At 42.6% G+C, this 20940-nt stretch overlaps 1 protein-coding gene across 1 annotated transcript; it reads right to left on the bottom strand.

Moving 5' to 3' along the window:
• Positions 1–800: 800 nt before the first annotated feature.
• Positions 801–10556, bottom strand: LOC133561282 (gastrula zinc finger protein xLCGF3.1-like). The gene is made up of 2 exons (XM_061914645.1): positions 10093–10556; positions 801–2600 (listed from the first exon to the last, which is right to left on the bottom strand). Exon 2 carries the CDS (start codon positions 2253–2255, stop codon positions 1170–1172), a length of 1086 nt encoding a protein of 361 aa, XP_061770629.1. The 5' UTR covers positions 2256–2600; positions 10093–10556; the 3' UTR covers positions 801–1169.
• Between the last annotated feature and the right edge of the window lie 10384 nt (positions 10557–20940).

The following is a 20940-nucleotide window of genomic DNA, read 5'->3' as shown; positions in this document are numbered from 1 at the left end:
CTTTCGGGGCTGCGGGGGGCGCTGGCGCCTATCTCAGCTACGATCGGGCGGAAGGCGGGGTACACCCTGGACAAGTCGCCACCTCATCACAGGGCCAACACAGATAGACAGACAACATTCACACTCACATTCACACACTAGGCACCATTTAGTGTTGCCAATCAACCTATCCCCAGGTGCATGTCTTTGGAGGTGGGAGGAAGCCGGAGTACCCGGAGGGAACCCACGCATTCACGGGGAGAACATGCAAACTCCACACAGAAAGATCCCGAGCCTGGATTTGAACCCAGGACTGCAGGAACTTGGTATTGTGAGGCAGATGCACTAACCCCTCTGCCACCGTGAAGCAGAGTAATAAAGATCATTAATAAAATGGATTATAGAGACCCAACAAATGATTCATAAAGACACACATTTTAAAATTGTATAAAAGACAACTGTTCAAATGATGTATAAAGTAAATAATAATATGCTTCCTGAAGTGGTCCAGAAGATGTTTCAGATGTGAACCAGTACATATGTATATCATATAAAGGTGATAATCTATGGGATTGTTAACAATTAAAAATAAAAAAAAATGTAATTCTTCAATATTTCAAACGCCTATAAAAAACTATTATGAATAAGTTTAAAATTGTATTATGCATATATATACAAATAAAATGTTTTTTGTATGTAAAATATGTCTTGTACTGTTTACACTCACCTTTTCGGTCAAATTATTTTGTTCAATATTTAATAAAAGTACATTAATGCATGTACTTGATTGATGTTGTGCTGATGTTGTTAGAAAGTCAAAATGAAAGTCTGGACAGTTTATTTCAAATCCTGCAGTTTCATTTGCTGCTGCTGTTCTCACCAGCACACTTGTGTTTCTTACACTGGTACTTAGAAGACAATCTTTCACCACACACACTGCAACTCAACACTTTCTCTCCTGGGTGTCTTCTCATGTGTTCAAAGTTTGATCGGTCACCAAAATTTCTGTAGCAGATTGAACAGGAAAGTGATTTTTCACCAGTGTGTGTTCTAGTGTGTCTTTTCAAATGTTGACTTTGTGCAAAGCATTTACCACAGGTTGAACAGGAGAAAGTTTTTTCACCAATGTGTGTTCTCATGTGTACTTTCAAACACTGACTTTGTGTAAAACCTTTACCACAGGTTGAACATTAAAAAGGTTTTTCACCAGTGTGTGTTCTCATGTGTCTTTTCAAACACTGACTTTGTGTAAAACCTTTACCACAGGTTGAACAGGAAAAAGGTTTTTCGCCAGTGTGTGTTCTCATGTGTACTTTTACAGACTGTCGATTTAAAAAATTTTTACAACAAATTGAACAAGAAAAAGGTTTTTCTACACTGTGTATTTTCATGTGTTCTTTCAAACTCTGACTTTGTGTAAAACCTTTACCGCAGATTGAACAAGAAAAAGGTTTTTCTCCAATGTGTGTTCTCTTGTGTATTTTCAAACTCTGACTTTGTGTAAAACCTTTACCACAGGTTGAACAGGAAAAAGGTTTTTTGCCAGTGTGTGTTCTCATGTGTACTTTCAAATGTTCCTTCCTTGAAAAAGATAAGCTACAGATTGAACAAGAAAAAGGTTTTTCTCCAGTGTGCATTCTCATGTGTACTTTCAAATATTTACTTAGAACAAAACCTCTACTACAGATTGAACAGATAAAAGATTTTTCTCCAGTGTGCGTTGTCATGTGTACTTTCAAATTGTGACCATTTGTAAAACCCTTACCACAGACTGAACAGGAAAAATGTTTTTTGCCAGTGTGCGTTCTCATGTGTACTTTCAAATGTTGCTTCCTTGAAAAAGATAAGCCACAGATTGAACAAGAAAAAGGTTTTTCACCGGTGTGTGTTCTCATGTGTTCTTTCAATTTGTGAGTTTCGACAAAACCTTTACCACAGATTGAACAGATAAAAGGGTTTTCACCAGTGTGTGTTCTCATGTGTACCTTCAAATTCTGACGTTGTGTAAAACCTTTACTACAGATTGAACAAGAAAAAGGTTTTTCTCCAGTGTGTGTTTTCATGTGTACTTTCAGACTACAATGGTATTTAAAAGTTTTGTGAGAGTGAGAAGATGTGAAGTGAGTGTTGTCAGTGTGACATGTCTTATCATCTTTAGAGTCTTCATCATCAGTGTCAGGAGAGTGTGACGTTGTGTCCTCACTATCTGATAGTGGAGCTAAGAGCTTGTCTGCTTGTGATCCTCCACAGTGGTCTCCATCAGCTTCTGTTGTCATGTGTTGTGTTGAGCTGCTGCTTGGAGGCTCCCCCCCTCCCCTCTCCTCACTTTCACCTTTCACCTCATCATCTTCACTCTTCACAGGGACACCAGTCACTGGGAACTCCTCCAGTCCTTCAAGATGATCTCCCTCTGGACTGATGTTGTGTTCCTCCTCTTCCTCTTTAATGTGGGGGCGTCAGTGAGTCTTCCTCTTCCTTTTTACAGGGAGGTGTCTGTGTCAAAGAGGAAAAGGAGACGCCAGAGGGTCCGTGGAGCCTGGTCTTCCTCTTCGATGGATCCTCCTTCACCATCCTGAAGCTACACTCCTGTTTTTCAGGCAGACGTTGTTCTTCACAGACATCTGCAGGACACAAAATGACAAACATGCTTGCGAAATGTCCAGATTCAGACAGTAAGTTCACATGAACTTAAAAAAAACAAGATATTATATGAATTGGCCTGAAAACCAGCACACTGCTCTTCACAACATTATTAAGAGGAAAATAAGACCACTTTTTACGAGGGCTGGGCAATATGGCCTAAAATCTATATTGCAATAAATTCCCTTTAACCTGAGTGCAGCTGGGATAGGCTCTAGCGCCCTCTGGGATTTTGATGTCAGTTACTGATGTATAAACTTGGAGAAAAGATTAAGTCGTTTACAGTGTAAATCTGTATTCTGTATTGTTGTCGCTGTTATGACGCCATCTTGTGGTCGAGTTTGCTCACTGCGAGTGCTCTGGTTTGAAAGTGTATTTCCTTTTCCTTCGTGCCTTGAACCCGAAGTAAGGTTTCGTCATTGATCTCGCCAAGCAACGTTTGTAAGTGTAACCAGGATTTCCACTGGATGTGGAACGGTAGCGCCACGGCAACAGACTCGATCCGTTTTTTGTTTCAGAGTCAATGTGTCAGTTTCCACCGCCTGGCTTCTATAAAAGGTGAAAAAAGAACAATCCAAACACAAGCACAGACGAAGCAGAAACAGACTGCTTTTTCATACTGTTAATCCTGCTAAAGTGATTTGGGATCCTGAAGTGAAACCCAAGGGTATTTTGGGAGGTCACATAAACATCCGAAGCCTAGTTCCCAAGTGTGATGAAATCAGATTATTACTGTCCGAGTCTAATCTTGATTTTCTATGCATAAGTGAAACGTGGCTGCATGATAACATTTTAACCAGCTTAATCAGTGTTCCGGGATATAAATGTTTTAGAAGGGACCGAACTGTGGAAGGGGGGGGGGGGGGGGGGGGGGGGGGGTACTGATATATGTCAAAGACTAACTTAATGCAAGGGAAATTCCCCTGACTGCTGATATATCTACTGAATGTTTATGTATCAATGTCACACTATCACAAAACATGCAATTCAATGTATTGGTGGTATACAGCCCTCCATCTGCGTGCGCTGCAATGCTATGCGAAGACTTAGATGTACTGTTTAAGAATTTTAAGAATAACAGTGAAGTACCTGTCTTCGGACACTTCAACTTAAACTGGCTAGACAAACACTACAGAAAAAAAATAAAAGACCTCACATCCAAACATGACTTTAGTCAGAAGATAGAAACCCCACATGTATCACTAAAAACACTCAGACACTAATTGAGTTATTCCTCACAAACAAGCCTGACAGAATCATAAAATCTAGTTACCGGCTTGTTAGATGATAATCTGACATTAGCTGCAAGAAAACCCACAAAGAAACGTCTGACGAGGTTTAAAAGTCAAGATCAGAAAACTTTTAAACTTGAGATCCCTCACCAATCAACAACTGCATTTGAAAACGAATTAAAGGGTCTTACTTGAGACGAGCTCCAACAACATGACCAAGTACACGCCTGTTGTAATCAGCTAATGTCTGCTATCGGACACATTATTGATCAATATATTAGAAAGCGAAAAAATTATGATATCCGGAAATTAATGAAAATAAGAGATTATGCCTCAAAAACTTTTATCAAAACTCGTAGTGACAGATTCGAAAATATTTAAAGACTTACGTAATCAAGTAGTTAAACATCTCGGAATGTCCCAATCAAACTATTACATCCACATGCTTTTAGAGGCCAAAGGAAATGGTAAAATGATCTGGAAACTACTACACAACCTATTAAACCCAGAGGGTAACACCACCCAAACCCAATATAAACTAAAGTAGGAGACAAAATCATTACTGATTGTACTCAAGTCTCAAATGAGTTCAAATATTTCTTTATAGAATCTGTCAAAAACCTTTCCTCGGGTTTTTCCTGTCTGACTAATGATGATCAAACAACAGACATACCTGATAAACAAGACAGCTCATTTCAGCTCAAGGAGGTTAGTCAGACAACTGTCTTAAATGCCATACATGACCTAAACACCACATACTCAAAGGATATTTATAACCTAGACACAGCTTTTATTTTTTTTTTAAAATAGCGGCATCCTTATACAGCCTCTTACCCGTCTTATTAATATTTCCATTAAAACTGGGCAATTCCCAGATGGATGGAAAACTGCACAGGTAATACCACTTTTAAAATCTGGTGATGCTGGATTAACATCTAACTATAGACCCATCAGCCTTCTTCCAGTTTCATCTAAAGTCCTGGAGAAGATTGTTTCGGAACAACTAATGCACCACCTTGAGACAAATCACTATTTGAATCCCTTGCAATTCGGATTCAGACGTAACCATTCTACAGAATCTGCCACTTGTTTTTTAACTGAAAAGATCAAACATTCCCTTGACAAAGGACAGGTAGTCGGTGCAGAATTTTCAGACTTAAAAAAAGCATTTGATACAGTCAATCATAACATTTTAATTTCAAAACTAACTACTGTAAATTCAACTAATTCAAACAGTCATTGTCCTGGCTTGAGTCATAACTAAAGGGCCGTGAACAATGTGTCACCATTAATAATGTGAGATCTTCCTTCCGCAAAATTGAAACAGGGATACCTCAGGGTAGTGTCTTGGGACCGATACTATTTAGTCTATACATCAATGACCTACCAGATGAATGCACAGATATAGATTTACAGATGTATGCGGATGACACAGTCATATATACATCTGGTAAGACCTGTACTCTAGTTGCTGAAAAGCTAAATTAGACAAAATAGCATCTTGGCTGGCATCATCCTGTTTAACCCTGAACACTAAAAAGACTAACTGTCTGCTTCTCCATAAAAAAGCAACCTCAAACAAACCTGAATACAAAAATTAATGATGAGGTCATTGAACAAGTACCTGAAGTCAAATATTCGGGCATAATCATAGACTATCAGCTGAATTTTAAAAGTCACATTAAGAAAATGTGTAAAACCCTGAAGGCCAACCTAGGCTGTTTTAAGATTATAAGAAACTGCTTAACTCTCAGCTGTGCTTTTACTTTTATGAATGCAATGATTCTTTCACACATATATTATAGCTTAACTACATGGTCCCAGTCAGCAGTCAAGACCATTGAGTGTCTTTATTACCGTGCCTTGAAAGTCCTAGACAAGAAGAGAATACGATATCATCATTGCCAAATTTTAACCACATTTTAATATTTCCATTAAAACTGGGCAATTCCCAGATGGATGAAAACCTTGCCAAATTTTAACCAAATACAATATTTGAAGTTTTACCAATGTTATTTTGTTACATCCAGTCAAACTGGTTTTTAAATGTTTGGATAACTCTGCTCCCCAATTGCTCTGCAAGGCCATTACAAGACTGCAAAGTGGTACCAGATCTACCACCAGAGCAATGTCAAAAGGCAACTGTTGTGTTCCATTCCGTAGAACATCTTTTGCCCAGACTGCCTTTTCAATAAAAAGACCACAACTATGGAACTCTTTACCTGACACTTTGAAAAGTATAACTGCACTTGTCACTTTCAAAGAACAAACAAAATTATGGCTAGTTGAGCAGCAATCGTGTTCCCATGTTTAGTTTTTTCTATTTTTTACTAATTGGTTTTTATCTAGCCTGCACTTTGTGTTGTTATTATTATTATTGGCTTTTATCTAGTTTGCGCTTTGTATTATTTCTATTATCATTATTATCGACTCATTTTTGTCTTATTTTCATTTTCTTGTTTTAATGATGTTGGATCTGTGTTGTTGTTGTTGTTGGGGACAAGTGTTGTAAATTAGCTTTGGCTACAAACACTATGATGCATACATTGGATAACTGTTTCAGATGTCTAGGTTTTTTGGATCTGTCCCTATTTCAAATAAACCTTAATATATAATATATGTGAGTGGAATGTGTTGATGTTGGAATGGTTTGAATAGGTTAAAAAATGTGGGGATGGTGCAACTTGGACAAATGTCACTCAGGTGGGTGTACGCATGTGTGGAAGGTACGTAGACACAGAAAACTCCCCCACAAGCATGTTTGTGTGAGAGGTATTAAAACGGAGGTATTAAAACATTAGTCAGTCAATCAAACAAACGCTCAATGAACTTTGCAGTCATGGATACACTGTGTGTTTATTTTCTCCGGCTGCGGCTCTCAAACTGCATACAAAAGGTCTTCTTATGTTCGTTTGGTCTGAAAGCGTAAAAAAGCACTGCCTCAATAGGACAAAAATAAAGCGGGTCTGGGGGCCCAAACGTTGCCATTCTTGTGTGAGTGTAGGCGTGTAGTCCTTATGTGACATCATCATGTCACCTTCATGAGGAAGCTGAGCTTGTTTCATACACGACTCCCCTCAGCCGTCTCCACTCCAACACACATGAGCAGCTAACTTAGCTAACATTAGCAGGTGACCTATGAGAAAATTCTCACAAGACCACAACTCTTCTTCTCTGACCTTCCCAAAGTAATAATCCAATCAATAATCACTGAACTCAACAAAAAAATAAGGCATATTATTTCAACAATGACTTCCGGTGTCACAGAACTGGCTAATATAACAAAATCTGCTTTTCATTGCACAATATCAGGGAAATTGACATCAATGTAAGAGCAATGATGTCATTCTTAGGAGAAGCAACATTTGTCAGGGAAAATAATGCCTTGCCGGTAAGGTCTATTCAGGTGTACTGGAGAGGAGCCTAAGTCAGACAGTCGAACCTCGGATTCAGGAGGAACAGTGTGGTTTTAGTCCTGGTCATGGAACTGTGGACCAGCTTTATACTCTGGGCAGGGTCCTTGAGGGTGCATGAGAGTTTGCCCAACCAGTCTACATGTGTTTTGTGGACTTGGAGAAGGCATTGGACCGTGTCCCCCGGGAAGTCCTGTGGGGAATGCTCAGAGAGTCTGATTGTGGCGGTCCACTCCCACTATGATCAGTGTCAGAGCTTGGTCCGCATTGCCGGCAGTAAGTCGGACCCGTTTCCAGTGAGGGTTGGACTCCGCCAAGGCTGCCCTTTGTTACCGATTCTGTTCGTAACTTTTATGGATAGAATTTGTAGGCGCAGTCAGGGCGTTGAGGGGATCTGGTTTGGTGGCTGCAGGATTAGGTCTCTGCTTTTTGCAGATGATGTGGTCCTGATGGCTTCATCTGGCCAAGATCTTCAGCTCTCACTGGATCGGTTCGCAGCCGAGTGTGAAGCGACCGGAATGAGAATCAGCACCTCCAAGTCCAAGTCCATGGTTCTCGTCCGAAAAAGGGTGGAGTGCCATCTCCGGGTTGGGGAGGAGATCTTCCCCCAAGTGGAGGAGTTCAAGTACCTAGGGGTCTTGTCCACGAGTGAGGGAAGAGTGCATCGTGAGATCGACAGGCGAATCGGTGCGGCGTTTTCAGTAATGCGGACGCTGTATCGATCCGTTGTGATGAAGAAGGTGCTGAGCCGGAAGGCAAAACTCTCTTTATTGGTCACTCTACGGTCCATCCTCACTTATGGTCATGAGCTTTGGGTTATGACAAGATCACGGGTACAAGCGGCCCAAATTAGCTTCTTTCGCCGGGTGAGAAGCTCTGTCACCTAGGAGGGACGGCGTGGCACAGTGGAAGAGTGGCCGTGCGCAACCCAAGGTCCCTGGTTCAATCCCCACATAGTACCAACCTCGTCACGTCCGTTGTGTCCTGAGCAAGACACTTCACCCTTGCTCCTGATGGGTGCTGGTTGGCGCCTTGCATGGCAGCTCCCTCCATCAGTGTGTGAATGTGTGTGTGAATGGGTAAATGTGGAAGTAGTATCAAAGCGCTTTGAGTACCTTGAAGGTAGAAAAGCGCTATACAAGTACAACCCATTTATCATTTATAACTCGGAGTAAAGCCGCTGTTCCTCCACATGGAGAGGAGCCAGATGAGGTGGTTTGGCCATCTGGTCAGGATGCCACCCAAACGCCTCACTCGGTAGGATGTCACGGGGAAGACCCAGGACACTTTGGAAAGACTATGTCTCCCGGCTGGCCTGGGAATGCCTCCGGATCCCCCGGGAGGAGTTGGATGAAGTGGCTGGGAAGAGGGAAGTCTGGGCTTCACTGCTTAGGTTGCTGCCCCCGGAAAATAATGTGTTCTGGACCACTCATTCATCCTTTAAACACGCTGTCATTCAAAATAGCGACTAAACTACGAAGCTAAAGCTAGCAGGGAAAATCCATAAACGCATAACACATCTCATCTGCTTGTGTTGTTGTGAACGACATCATCAATGTTGGAATAATGTACAAACAGGACAGTACTCGCAACTGTCGCCTCCACACATCGTTCTGAGAACAGCAACACACTTCCCCCTTCACAATAATAGGTCTGACTGCGCTAACAAAATAAAGGTTTTAAAAAAAAAAAGCACCTTAAACAAGCGTAATGAACTTATTGATGCATTTACACAATTATTATGCTTTGATCCAAAGTACGGGTCAAAATTGTCCAAAGATTTATTGCACAAAAAAAATGTGAGCGATTCTACATTTAATTAACAAACTGGAAAGAAAATAACATTTGCCTTGGTGCCCTAAAATATGAACCATCCTTTAAGGCAACACTTGTCTTGACCTTAAAAAGTAAAAATTTGAGCCCTGTCTATAATGTCCCACCCATCCATCAATGTTCTATCGCTTGTCCCTTTTGGACTCACAGGTGGGCGGAAGGCGGGGTACACGCTGGAAAATTCCATAAAACCTTTACACTATTTATTTAAAATGTGTCCTAATTAAAATGTATCCTCCAGTTTGTGGCTATTAAAAGACATATTTCAAGAGGATATGCATTTTTAGAGCATGTTTTAAAGAGATAGCATTTAAAAAAATGACTTCTGGCTATATTATATTGATCAACTAAATCTTATTAGTGAGCGGAATAGAGGCGCTCTCATTGACTCAAATGGTAAAATTAGGATGGTCAAGATTTTGCTAATGTTTGTTTAGGACTTAGAATGCATACAAAATAAAAACATGTTATTGTCTTACATATGGATTGTGAATGATAGGAGGAAAAAAAAAAATCAGATCCCCTTTGATAATTGTTCTACATCCTGCGAACGGGCTGATGCTGTGGTGAAAGTGAGAAAATAAATGCATGTCGGGAAAATGCAAATTTCAGCAAAAATGGCTGGCAAACGTTTTAAAACCTGCTTAGAGATTGTTGGTAGAAAACCCAGAAAGGCATGTGTGTGTTATAAAATGATGTTAGAATTACCTTTATTATTTGGGTTTAGGGGCCATGTCATGGGGCCCGGCCCGGCTCTGACTTGTTCCACCACTGACAGTTTGTAGTACAAATGGACTGGGATATGTAACTCATCTTTAGTAGTTACATTCCACAGAACACAGACAACCACGTGGTTGCAAGACCACGTTGCAAGTAGCAGACGGAATGCATCATCCTCACAAGACAACACAACTTCTTATACACAATATATTAAGCATAGTGTTATTCATCAAATATAAAGTTAGTAAAGATGTGAGAGTAAGAAGTCAACAAACCTGTTCTGTGTAACACAACTTGATGTTTCTTGAAAACAGCGTCCAGTAGTTGATGTTGTCGCTCCTTCTCCTCTTTTGTACGACAAAGTTCCTCCTCATACTTTGCTATCATTCTTTCGCACATTTTCACACAATCACAACACTTTACTCTCACACTTGATCTCTACTTAGCGATGTGTTGATAACTTCTGTGTCTTCTGTTAGCAGCTAACAAGCTAAGCTAACTAGCCAGCTAAGCTAACTAACAAGCAAAGATAGGAGGAGAAGCGGCACAGTGCTTCTAGCGCATCCAGACCACTTTATCCTTAAATAATGAATCAAAGATGTATTTTATGCGCCGTAAATATTATAAACTGGATAACAAATAATAAGACTGACTTATTAGCGTCCTGCTCACTTGGCACACTTGACGTTACAAGGCAGTACTGCTCTCTTCTGCTGCCTTCCGTTTACCCCGGAAGCTGGTAATGACGTCACAGCTGAGCGGTGGAAGAGGTAGCTCTATATAAGATATTGCCTGCTGTCACTGTTACCATGCTTTTATAACCTGTAATATTTGTTTGAATAACAATGTGAAATAAAAGAATGTCTTGTTTTTCAAAAATAAATTCAAAGTATATCAAACAAAGCTTTAATGTTGGGGTTCAGTGGCGCCCCCCTGCGACATTCATTGCAATGACAAGAGTGAAAGTGCTAGAAATTGTAGCGATATTACTGCCTGATTACACATGTTTTTATTGTTGTTCCCTTTTTCTCCTAGATAATCTATTTTCCTACAAAACATTAATAAAACATTCAAATATCACAGAACGTGATTTCGCACGAACTCTGACATAAAACAAATTGTAAATGCAGGAAGTGACGTAATCTTCGAGCATGCGTGGACCGATCGTGTCGTGAATTTATATCAATTTTTAAAAAGTGTGAAATATTTGCTCTCATACACAAAAGTGTCTTTCTTAAAGTGAAATCCAAATTCTATCATTGTGTTAATGATTTGAATTTATTAATCCAATCTTGGAAGATTGTACAAAATAGAAAAAGCCTTTATTATATTTACTGAAATAGTTTAAGTTTATCATTTATTTATATATATTTTATTTTAATCTTATTCGAATGGTCTCTCATATTTACTTTTACTTTCTTTAACGGGTTTTGTTTGTAAGAGGATTGGATTTAATGTGATGGGTTTTTTTTATATTGCTGAGTAAAATATTGAAAAAACATTGACTCATATTGTATTGAAAGTACCTTAATGTGTCTAAACATTGTTTATGTGTGTTTAATTGTTCAATAACAAAATAAAATAAATACTCAGAAGTAGAACTGGTTAGCAAATAAACTCTTATGTTAACATAAGACATGTTGAATTCATATTACATGACATTATATAAATATGTATATTAAATATAATTTGAATAGTTGGCAAGTAAACAAAATGCATTTGCCATACCTAATTGTATTATATCAATTATAACTCAACCGCACACTTTACAACATGTATTCACACTTTGTTGTGTGAAAATATTTTACACAAACTTACATTCAATTATAGTAATGATTATAATATAATAAGATATATAACAATGTGTGTTCTGGATCTAAATTAATGCATGGAAAATAAATAGATAAACAATTCATCTTTTTTACCTGGAAACTTATCTCCTTAAGTGTGCAAATAAAGTCTTACGTATTACTTGTATTACATTTGAATAGAACCTTATTGAGCATATTAACAAGATTCTGTTAGAAAATGTGCTGAGTATGAAAAAAGTCATTTTGAATATGCGTACAGGATGTTGAATGACGATGATCTCGACCCACCATAAAACAAAACAGGAAGATTGGAGCATGTGGAAGGAAGTTATGACTGTTATAATTTTCCACCACAAGGGGGCGATTTAGGTGTCAATATTAATGACTGGACATCAGACCCCGACCTAAAGGCCCACTGAAAGCCACTACTAGCCACCACGCAGTCTGATAGTTTATATATCAATGATGAAATATTAACATTGCAACACATGCCAATACGGCCGCTTTAGTTTACTAAATTGCAATTTAAAATTTCCCGGGTGTTTTTTCTTGAAAACGCCACGTAATGATGACGTGTATGCTTGACGTCACAGACTGTTAGGAAATATGAGCGCTGCAAACACACACACACACACACACACACACACACACACACACACACACACACACACACACACACAGCTAAAAGTCGTCTGCTTTAACGGCATAATTACACAATATTTTGGAGATCTGTGTTGCTGAATCTTTTGCAATTTGTTCAATTAATAATGGAGAAGTCAAAGTAGAAAAATGGAGTTGGGAAACTGTAGCCTTTAGCCACACAAACACACGGTGATTCCTTGTTTAAAATTCACAGAGGTGAAACTTTACTATGGATCACAGCGAACATGGATCCCGACCCAATGTCAACCAGCAGGATTCGGTGAGAAAATTGTGGTAAAAAGTCTCTTCTTAGGTCAGCTTGTGCCGCCCATAAAGCAGCCGTCGACTTCCCTGAGACACTGGCGTCAACACACCCGTGAACACACACATCTGACTATCAGGTACTGTTAAACTCACTAAAACACTAGCAACACAATAGAAAGATAAGGGATTTCCCAGAATTGTCTAATCTGTCCCAATGCAATCGCGTTTTTTTTTTAAACTTTTTTTTTTTAAACTTTTTTTTTTTTTTTTTTCTTGTCCGTCGCTATCAATATCCTCAAACACAAACCTTGCTCCTCTCTGAGCTGCTACCTTACCGTGGTAGAGGAGTTTGCGTGTCCCAATGATCCTAGGAGCTATGTTGTCTGGGGGCTTTCATGCCCCCTGGTAGGGTCTCCCAAGACAAACAGGTCCTAGGTGAGTGATCAGACAAAGAGCAGCTCAAAGACTTCTATGGAATTACAACAAAATGAACTCAGATTTCCCTCGCCCGGACGCAGGTCACCGGGGCCCCGCTCTGGAGCCAGGCCCGGAGTTGGGGCACGATGGCGAGCGCCTGGTGGCCGGGCCTGTTCCCATGGGGCCCGGCCGGGCACAGCCCGAAGAGGCAACGTGGGTCATCCCTCCAATGGGCTCACCACTCATAGGAGGGGCCATAGAGGTCGGGTGCATTGTGAGCTGGGCGGCAGCCGAAGGCAGAGAACTTGGCGGTCCGATCCTCGGCTACAGAAGCTAGCTCTTGGGACGTGGAACGTCACCTCACTGGGGGTGAAAGAGCCTGAGCTAGTCCGCGAGGTAGAGAAGTTCCGGCTGGACATAGTCGGACTCACCTCGACGCACAGCAAGGGCTCTGGAAACAGTTCTCTCGAGAGGGACTGGACTCTCTTCCACTCTGGCGTTGCCGGCAGTGAGAGGCGGCGGGCTGGGGTGGCAATTCTCGTTGCCCCCCGGTTCAAAGCCTGCACGTTTGAGTTCAACCCGGTGGACGAAAGGGTAGCCTCCCTCCGCCTTCGGGTGGGGGGACGGGTCCTGACTGTTTGTGCTTACGCACCAAACGGCAGTTCAGAGTACCCACCCTTTTTGGGAGCACTCGAGGGAGTACTGGAAAGTGCTCCCCCGGGTGATTCCCTTGTCCTACTGGGGGACTTCAACGCTCACGTTGGCAACGACAGTGAAACCTGGAGAGGCGTGATTGGGAAGAATGGTCGCCCGGATCTGAACCCAAGTGGTGTTTTGTTATTGGACTTTTGTGCTCGTCACGGATTGTCCATAACAAACACCATGTTCAAACATAAGGGTGTCCATATGTGCACTTGGCACCAGGACACCCTAGGCCGCAGTTCCATGATCGACTTTGTAGTTGTGTCATCGGATTTGCGGCCTTATGTTTTGGACACTCGGGTGAAGAGAGGGGCGGAGCTTTCTACCGATCACCACCTGGTGGTGAGTTGGCTGCGATGGTGGGGGAGGATGCCGGACAGACCTGGCAGACCCAAGCGCATTGTGAGGGTCTGCTGGGAACGTCTGGCAGAGTCTCCTGTCAGAGAGAGTTTCAATTCACACCTCCGGGAGAACTTTGAACATGTCACGAGGGAGGTGCGGGACATTGAGTCCGAGTGGACCATGTTCCGAACCTCTATTGTCGAGGCGGCTGATTGGAGCTGTGGCCGCAAGGTTGTTGGTGCCTGTCGTGGCGGTAATCCCAGAACCCGTTGGTGGACACCAGCAGTGAGGGATGCTGTCAAGCTGAAGAAGGAGTCCTATCGGGTTCTTTTGGCTCATAGGACTCCGGAGGCAGTGGACAGGTACCGACGGGCTAAGCGGTGTGCAGCTTTAGCAGTCGAGGAGGCAAAAACTCGGACATGGGAAGAGTTCGGGGAAGCCATGGAAAACGACTTCCGGACGGCTTCGAAGCGATTCTGGACCACCATACGCCGCCTCAGTAAGGGGAAGCAGTGCACTGTCAACACCGTGTATGACTGCTGACTTCGACTGCGGATGTTGTGGATCGGTGGAGGGAATACTTCGAAGACCTCCTCAATCCCACCAACACGTCTTCCTTTGAGGAAGCGGTTCCTGGGGATTCTGTGGTGGGCTCTCGTATTTCTGGGGCTGAGGTCCCTGAGGTAGTTAAAAAGCTCCTCGGTGGCAAGGCCCCAGGGGTGGATGAGATCCGTCCGGAGTTCCTTAAGGCTCTGGATGCTGTGGGGCTGTCTTGGTTGACAAGACTCTGCAGCATCGCGTGGACATCGGGGGCGGTACCTCTGGATTGGCAGACCGGGGTGGTGGTCCCTCTCTTTAAGAAGGGGGACCGGAGGGTGTGTTCCAACTATCGTGGGATCACACTCCTCAGCCTTCCCGGTAAGGTTTATTCAGGTGTACTGGAGAGGAGGCTTCGCCGGATAGTCGAACCTCGGATTCAGGAGGAACAGTGTGGTTTTCGTCCTGGTCGTGGAACTGTGGACCAGCTCTATACTCTCGGCAGGGTTCTTGAGGGTGCATGGGAGTTTGCCCAACCAGTCTACATGTGCTTTGTGGACTTGGATAAGGCATTCGACCGTGTCCCTCGGGAAGTCCTGTGGGGAGTGCTCAGAGAGTATGGGGTATCGGAATGTCTTATTGTGGCAGTCCGCTCCCTGTATGATCAGTGTCAGAGCTTGGTCCGCATTGCTGGCAGTAAGTCGGACACGTTTCCAGTGAGGGCTGGACTCCGTCACCGATTCTGTTCATAACTTTTATGGACAGAATTTCTAGGCGCAGCCAACGCGTTGAGGGGTTCCGGTTTGGTGGCCACGGGATTAGGTCTTTGCTTTTTGCAGATGATGTGGTCCTGATGGCTCCATCTGACCGGGATCTTCAGCTCTCACTGGATCGGTTCGCAGCCGAGTGTGAAGCGACCGGAATGAGAATCAGCACCTCCAAGTCCGAGTCCATGGTTCTCGCCCGGAAAAGGGTGGAGTGCCATCTCCGGGTTGGGGAGGAGACCCTGCCCCAAGTGGAGGAGTTCAAGTACCTAGGAGTCTTGTTCACAGGGGGGGGAAAGTGGATCGTGAGATCGACAGGCGGATCGGTGCGGCGTCTTCAGTAATGCGGACGTTGTATCGATCCGTTGTGGTGAAGAAGGAGCTGAGCCGGAAGGCAAAGCTCTCAATTTACCGGTCGATCTACGTTCCCATCCTCACCTATGGTCATGAGCTTTGGGTCATGACCGAAAGGATAAGATCACGGGTACAAGCGGCCGAAATGAGTTTCCTCCGCCGGGTGGCGGGTCTCTCCCTTAGAGATAGGGTGAGAAGCTCTGCCATCCGGGAGGAGCTCAAAGTAAAGCCGCTGCTCCTCCACATCGAGAGGAGCCAGATGAGGTGGTTCGGGCATCTGGTCAGGATGCCACCCGAACGCCTCCCTAGGGAGGTGTTTAGGGCACGTCCAGCTGGTAGGATGCCACGGGGAAGACCCAGGACACGTTGGAAAGACTATGTCTCCCGGCTGGCCTGGGAACGCCTCGGGATCCCCCGGGAAGAGCTAGACGAAGTGGCTGGGGATAGGGAAATCTGGGCTTCCCTGCTTAGGCTGCTGCCCCCGCGACCCGACCTCGGATAAACGGAAGATGATGGATGGATGGATGGATGGTTCCTAATTATGTTGTCCATGAGGACCGTGAAGATTCTGGACTAACGGCACAACTATTTGTATTTTTAATTCCAGCTGACTGACATAACTATGATACATTTTCACACTGAGTTCAGCTGCCGCTGCTACACATTACAATCAGCTTTGAATGATGACAAATAAGGAAGCAACCAAAGTTTGATGTGTGTGTTATTGAGAAGAAGATGACATAACTGCATTTCACCTTGCACTGCACACATAGTTGACTTCTTTTAATTTTCCTGAAGGAACTCTCCTGAAGGAATCAATGAAGTACTATCTATCTATCTATTTAAGACTTCAAATAAACAGCTGCTGATAAAAGACTTCCCTGCTTTAAAATGTTACAGAACATCATGTTGGAGGTGTTCAAACTCTTGTGCTAATAGAAATGCTATTTAAAATGCCTTTTTTACAGGTTTTTATTTCCACAAATGACATGTAGTACCAACAAGAGTACTGATAAATACTGGTATCGATAAGGAATATTTATTAGGGTATCATATCAATAAATCTATAAATTTACATCCCTACTGAAAATACAAGCCAGATATCTTAAAAAAATAAAATCATTTTTTATTTGGATTTAGTTACTACTCCGGTGTCCAGCAATGTCTCAACACCTTTGAGAGATGAATTAATGTAGTTTATTTTTACTAATTAGCTATGTTTTGTTGATGTTAAACATCAGAATCAGACACATTTTATTAACCCCCGAGGGGAAATTAAAATGTTCAGCAGAATCCCATTCAAGGTCAGACAAACATTCTAGGGAGACAGAACAGGATCGCTGACGGGTCTGCCAACTTGCGGCGCCCCTTGCAAAAAAGGTGAGATACATACAGGTAAACAAGTGGGGGCAATGAGAGAGAAAAAAAAAATCGGTCTAAGCCTGGGCCCCTGGAGAGGGGGTCCAGACTGAGGCCAAGGGAAGAAAACAACTCATTGCCATAGCACACATTCCTCTTTCATGTGTGTAAGAGGGAAACTTCAAAGAAGACAAAGGACATTAAAAGAGCAGAGCTGATGCAACCAGCCACTTCTACATACATACATGAATAAAAAGTAAAAGAAACATATACACTGTGGTGGCTTTTGTGGTGTCCCACGCCATCGTCTGCTGGGGTGAAGGGAGCTTGGCCAGAGACGGGAGCAGACCCAACAAAGCAACCAAGAGAGCCGACTCCACTCTCGGCTGCCAAACCAAGTCTCGGCCAGTGTCCAGTCCGCATGGATGAGTGAGGATATGTCCAAAGAGACCGAGGTGTCCGATACCTGCTCATTCAGCCAAGACACTGTGAAGCTTTTCCGTCCCGGCGCTCAGTGCTAGCTCCGCAGTCCTGTCTCTTCATCTGCATCTCCTCCAGTCTCTCCAAACGGACTCTGGTGTGGCAGAAACCCAGCAGCTGGTCTCCATGGCCAAAAGGCTCTCAGGAGGCAGATCCAGAAGTTCACAAAAAAGCACCGCAGAAGTCACGAAAGTGCCACCCCTTGTCACACAGTCCCAAAAGGTCCGGACCAAAAGGCAAAAAAAAAAAATATATATATATATATATATGTATATATATGTATATAAACATGAACAGAAGAAGGAAACACAAAAGGATGACACAAGAGCACAGAGTTCCTGCCAACAGCAGCCACTACAGGGTCGCCATCTTGGGGGAAAAAAATAAAAAAAATTGCAGCATACCAGCTACAACAACACACAAATCATAAAAGTTTCCTAAAGGAAAATGTTCATATTTAAATAAGTAGAGTAAATAAATCATAAACAGGATTTTACAGTTTAAATGCAAATGTTGATGCTCCTCTTAGACACTGTTCTTTGTTCTCTTTCGGGTGTACAAGCAGCTGTCTTGTTTGTATGTAAGTGTTTTACTGCTGTGTTTATTTTTTTCATGAGTTTTTGTATTGCTTCGCTGATGTACCGTATGGTTTTGACATCTTGAAAGTCAACGTGGGGACTGATGAGATCCTCAGAGACAGAACAGCGGCAAACAGCTTCCCGCCAAGAAAAAGAAGAGGGCCAAGAAAAAAGTGTCGGCCGCCAAGTCCGCCGCCAAGGGCAAGAAGAGCGACGCCCAAGCAGGACGCTCCTCGTCCAGCCCCAAGGAGTCCAGAGCGGGGAGCAAGTCCAAGGCCATCGTCATGGACTCCAGCACAGACGACGAGAAGCATGGCGAGGAAGAGAAGTTGACGGCGAGGGACAAGTGGTCGGAAAAAGAGGAAGAGTCGTCGGAAAAAGAGTTGAAAACTTACCTGCAGGACTAAGTGTGCACTTGGATCTTCAATCCGCCAAACTCTTCCCACATGGGAGGAGTGTGGGAAAGACTAATTGGCATCACTCGCCGTATCCTGGATGCATTGCTCCTTAAGGAGGGAGGCTCTCACCTTTCTCATGAGGTGCTCACCACTCTCATGGCTGAGGTCATGGCAATTATAAACGCAAGACCTCTCATTCCAGTTTCAACTAAACCAGAGATGCCAGCAATACTAACACCTGCAACCTTGCTGACACTGAAGAGAGACGTCATATCTGCACCGCCAGGAGACTTCAACGTGAAAGACATCCACTCACAACAATGGCGGCAAGTCCAATCTCTCTCTGATAGATCCGGGAAGCGATGGAAACAAGAATACCTGTCAACCATACAAACTAGATGAAAATGGTATGCAGAAAGGCCTAACCTGCAAATTGGAGACCTAGTACTACTGAAAGACGGCCAGGTGAGAAGAAATGAATGGCCCACTAAACTCATCGTCAAGTCTATCAACAGCCATGACAGCAAAGTAAGAAAAGTAGATGTCAAGATCATCCGACAAGGTACTCCAATAATCTACACTAGACCTGTTTCAGAGGTTGTGTTGCTCCTTCGTAAAGAGACTGTATAGTGGTATAAAACATTATACCAAGCGGGGAGTGTTATGCCCGTTTGATTGTGGACTATTACTGACACCTTGTGGCGATGGGAAATGCTCCGCGTCATTAGTTTGGTCACTTCCGGTTTACTTTGGGCACTTCCGGTTTACGATGTTTGTCTAGTTCATAAACAATAAGAAGTAGTCGAGTTGTGTTAACTCTTACAAGCCTTGGAAAAGATAAGTCTGTAAGTAAACTGTTTAACTTGTTTATGTAACTCAATACTAAGGTGGAAAGTTGCTAAGTTTGATAGTAAGATGTGTATTGAAAAACGATTTTTGGGCACTAATTTAATGAATGTTTGAGGATTTAAAATGGCTGCTGGTCGCATATTTCCACCATCGAAATAGTTTCAACACTCAGCAGTATTTGTTTGGCGATAATGCTGTATATTTGTGTGAAGCTAATGTTTAGATATTGTGTATAATATTTCAGTATGTTAATTGAATCATATAGCTTATACATTGTCATTGTGTGTATTTCAGTTTTACAATAATAAAAAATAAAAGTTAATAAATAAAAAGAAAAGTTATTTTTCAATTTCGTTTTCGCTATCTGCCTCCATACTCCAACCATCCCTTTCAATACATGCGTAATCTGTTGAATCGCTTAAGCCGCTGAAATCCAAGGCTGAATCCGAGCTAATGTCGCTATATCTTGCTGTGGTAACCGCCATGTTGTTTGTATTGGCATCGCTATGTGACGTCACAGGAAAATGAACAGTGGCTTCGCACATAGCCAAAATCAAGCACTTTAAAGCTTTTTTTTAGGGATATTCCAGGACGGGTAAAATTTTGAAAAAAACTTCGAAAAATAAAATAAGCCACTGGGAACTGTTTTTTATTGGTTTTAACCCTTCTGAAATTGTGATAATGTTCCCCTTTAAGAAAGTCAGTGATTTCACTATAAAAGTGGGTGACATTGTTATCACCAGGAAAGATGAGATCACCTACCTAGGTTCCATTCTAGAAGCTAATCTTTCCTGTGATAAAATGGCAACCAAGGTAATCAAAAAGGTCAACCAAAGAACGAGATTCCTCTACAGAATCTCCTCTCTGGTCAACAAAAGCACCTTGAAGATTCTAGCGGGAACTCTCATTCAACCCTTTTTCGATTACGCTTGCACCTCCTGGTACTCCAGCACCTCCAAAACCCTCAAATCTAGACTCCAAACATCCCAGAATAAGCTAGTCCGGTTACTTTTAGACCTCCACCCCAGATCACACCTCACTCCAACCCACTTCTCCAAAGTGGGCTGGCTCAGGGTGGAGGACAAAGTAAAACAACTTGCACTGAGCCTAGTTTATAAAATCCGCTACACTTCCCTGATACCGAAGTACATGTCCAACTACTTCCTTAACTTAAATGAGCGCCATAACCACAACACCAGGGGGAGCTCCACAAACCACGTTAAACCCAGATTCCGATCTAACAAAGGTCTTAACTCATTATCCTTCTATGCCACATAAATGTGGAATGCACTCCCAACAGGTGTAAAAGTAAGTGCATCTCTATATTCCTTCAAAACCGCTCTAAAACAACACCTCCAGGCAACTTCAACCCTTTACTAATACCCTCCTCCATTCACATCCCATGTCCCCGGATTATAAATAACCTAATGTAAATAATCAAATGTACTTCTAATGTATATACTTGTTCTTATGTTATCTGAACTCACTATGTTCTCTGCTGGCTGTACATATCCTACTTAGTAAGACCTACACTGTTTCAATGTCCACATTTCTCTGTTGATGCAATTGTTGATGACTGAAGTACTGATATCAACCATAGCTCCTCATCCCACCCCCGGATTGTAA

Source organism: Nerophis ophidion, linkage group LG10 (assembly GCF_033978795.1).
Source record: "Nerophis ophidion isolate RoL-2023_Sa linkage group LG10, RoL_Noph_v1.0, whole genome shotgun sequence".
Lineage (NCBI taxonomy): Eukaryota > Metazoa > Chordata > Actinopteri > Syngnathiformes > Syngnathidae > Nerophis > Nerophis ophidion.
This window is presented reverse-complemented; position numbering and strand designations above follow the sequence as displayed.

Bases quoted from the DNA above. Each gene is read 5' to 3' on its own strand.
- LOC133561282 (XM_061914645.1), bottom strand. From the start codon at position 2,255: ATGACAACAGAAGCTGATGGAGACCACTGTGGAGGATCACAAGCAGAC.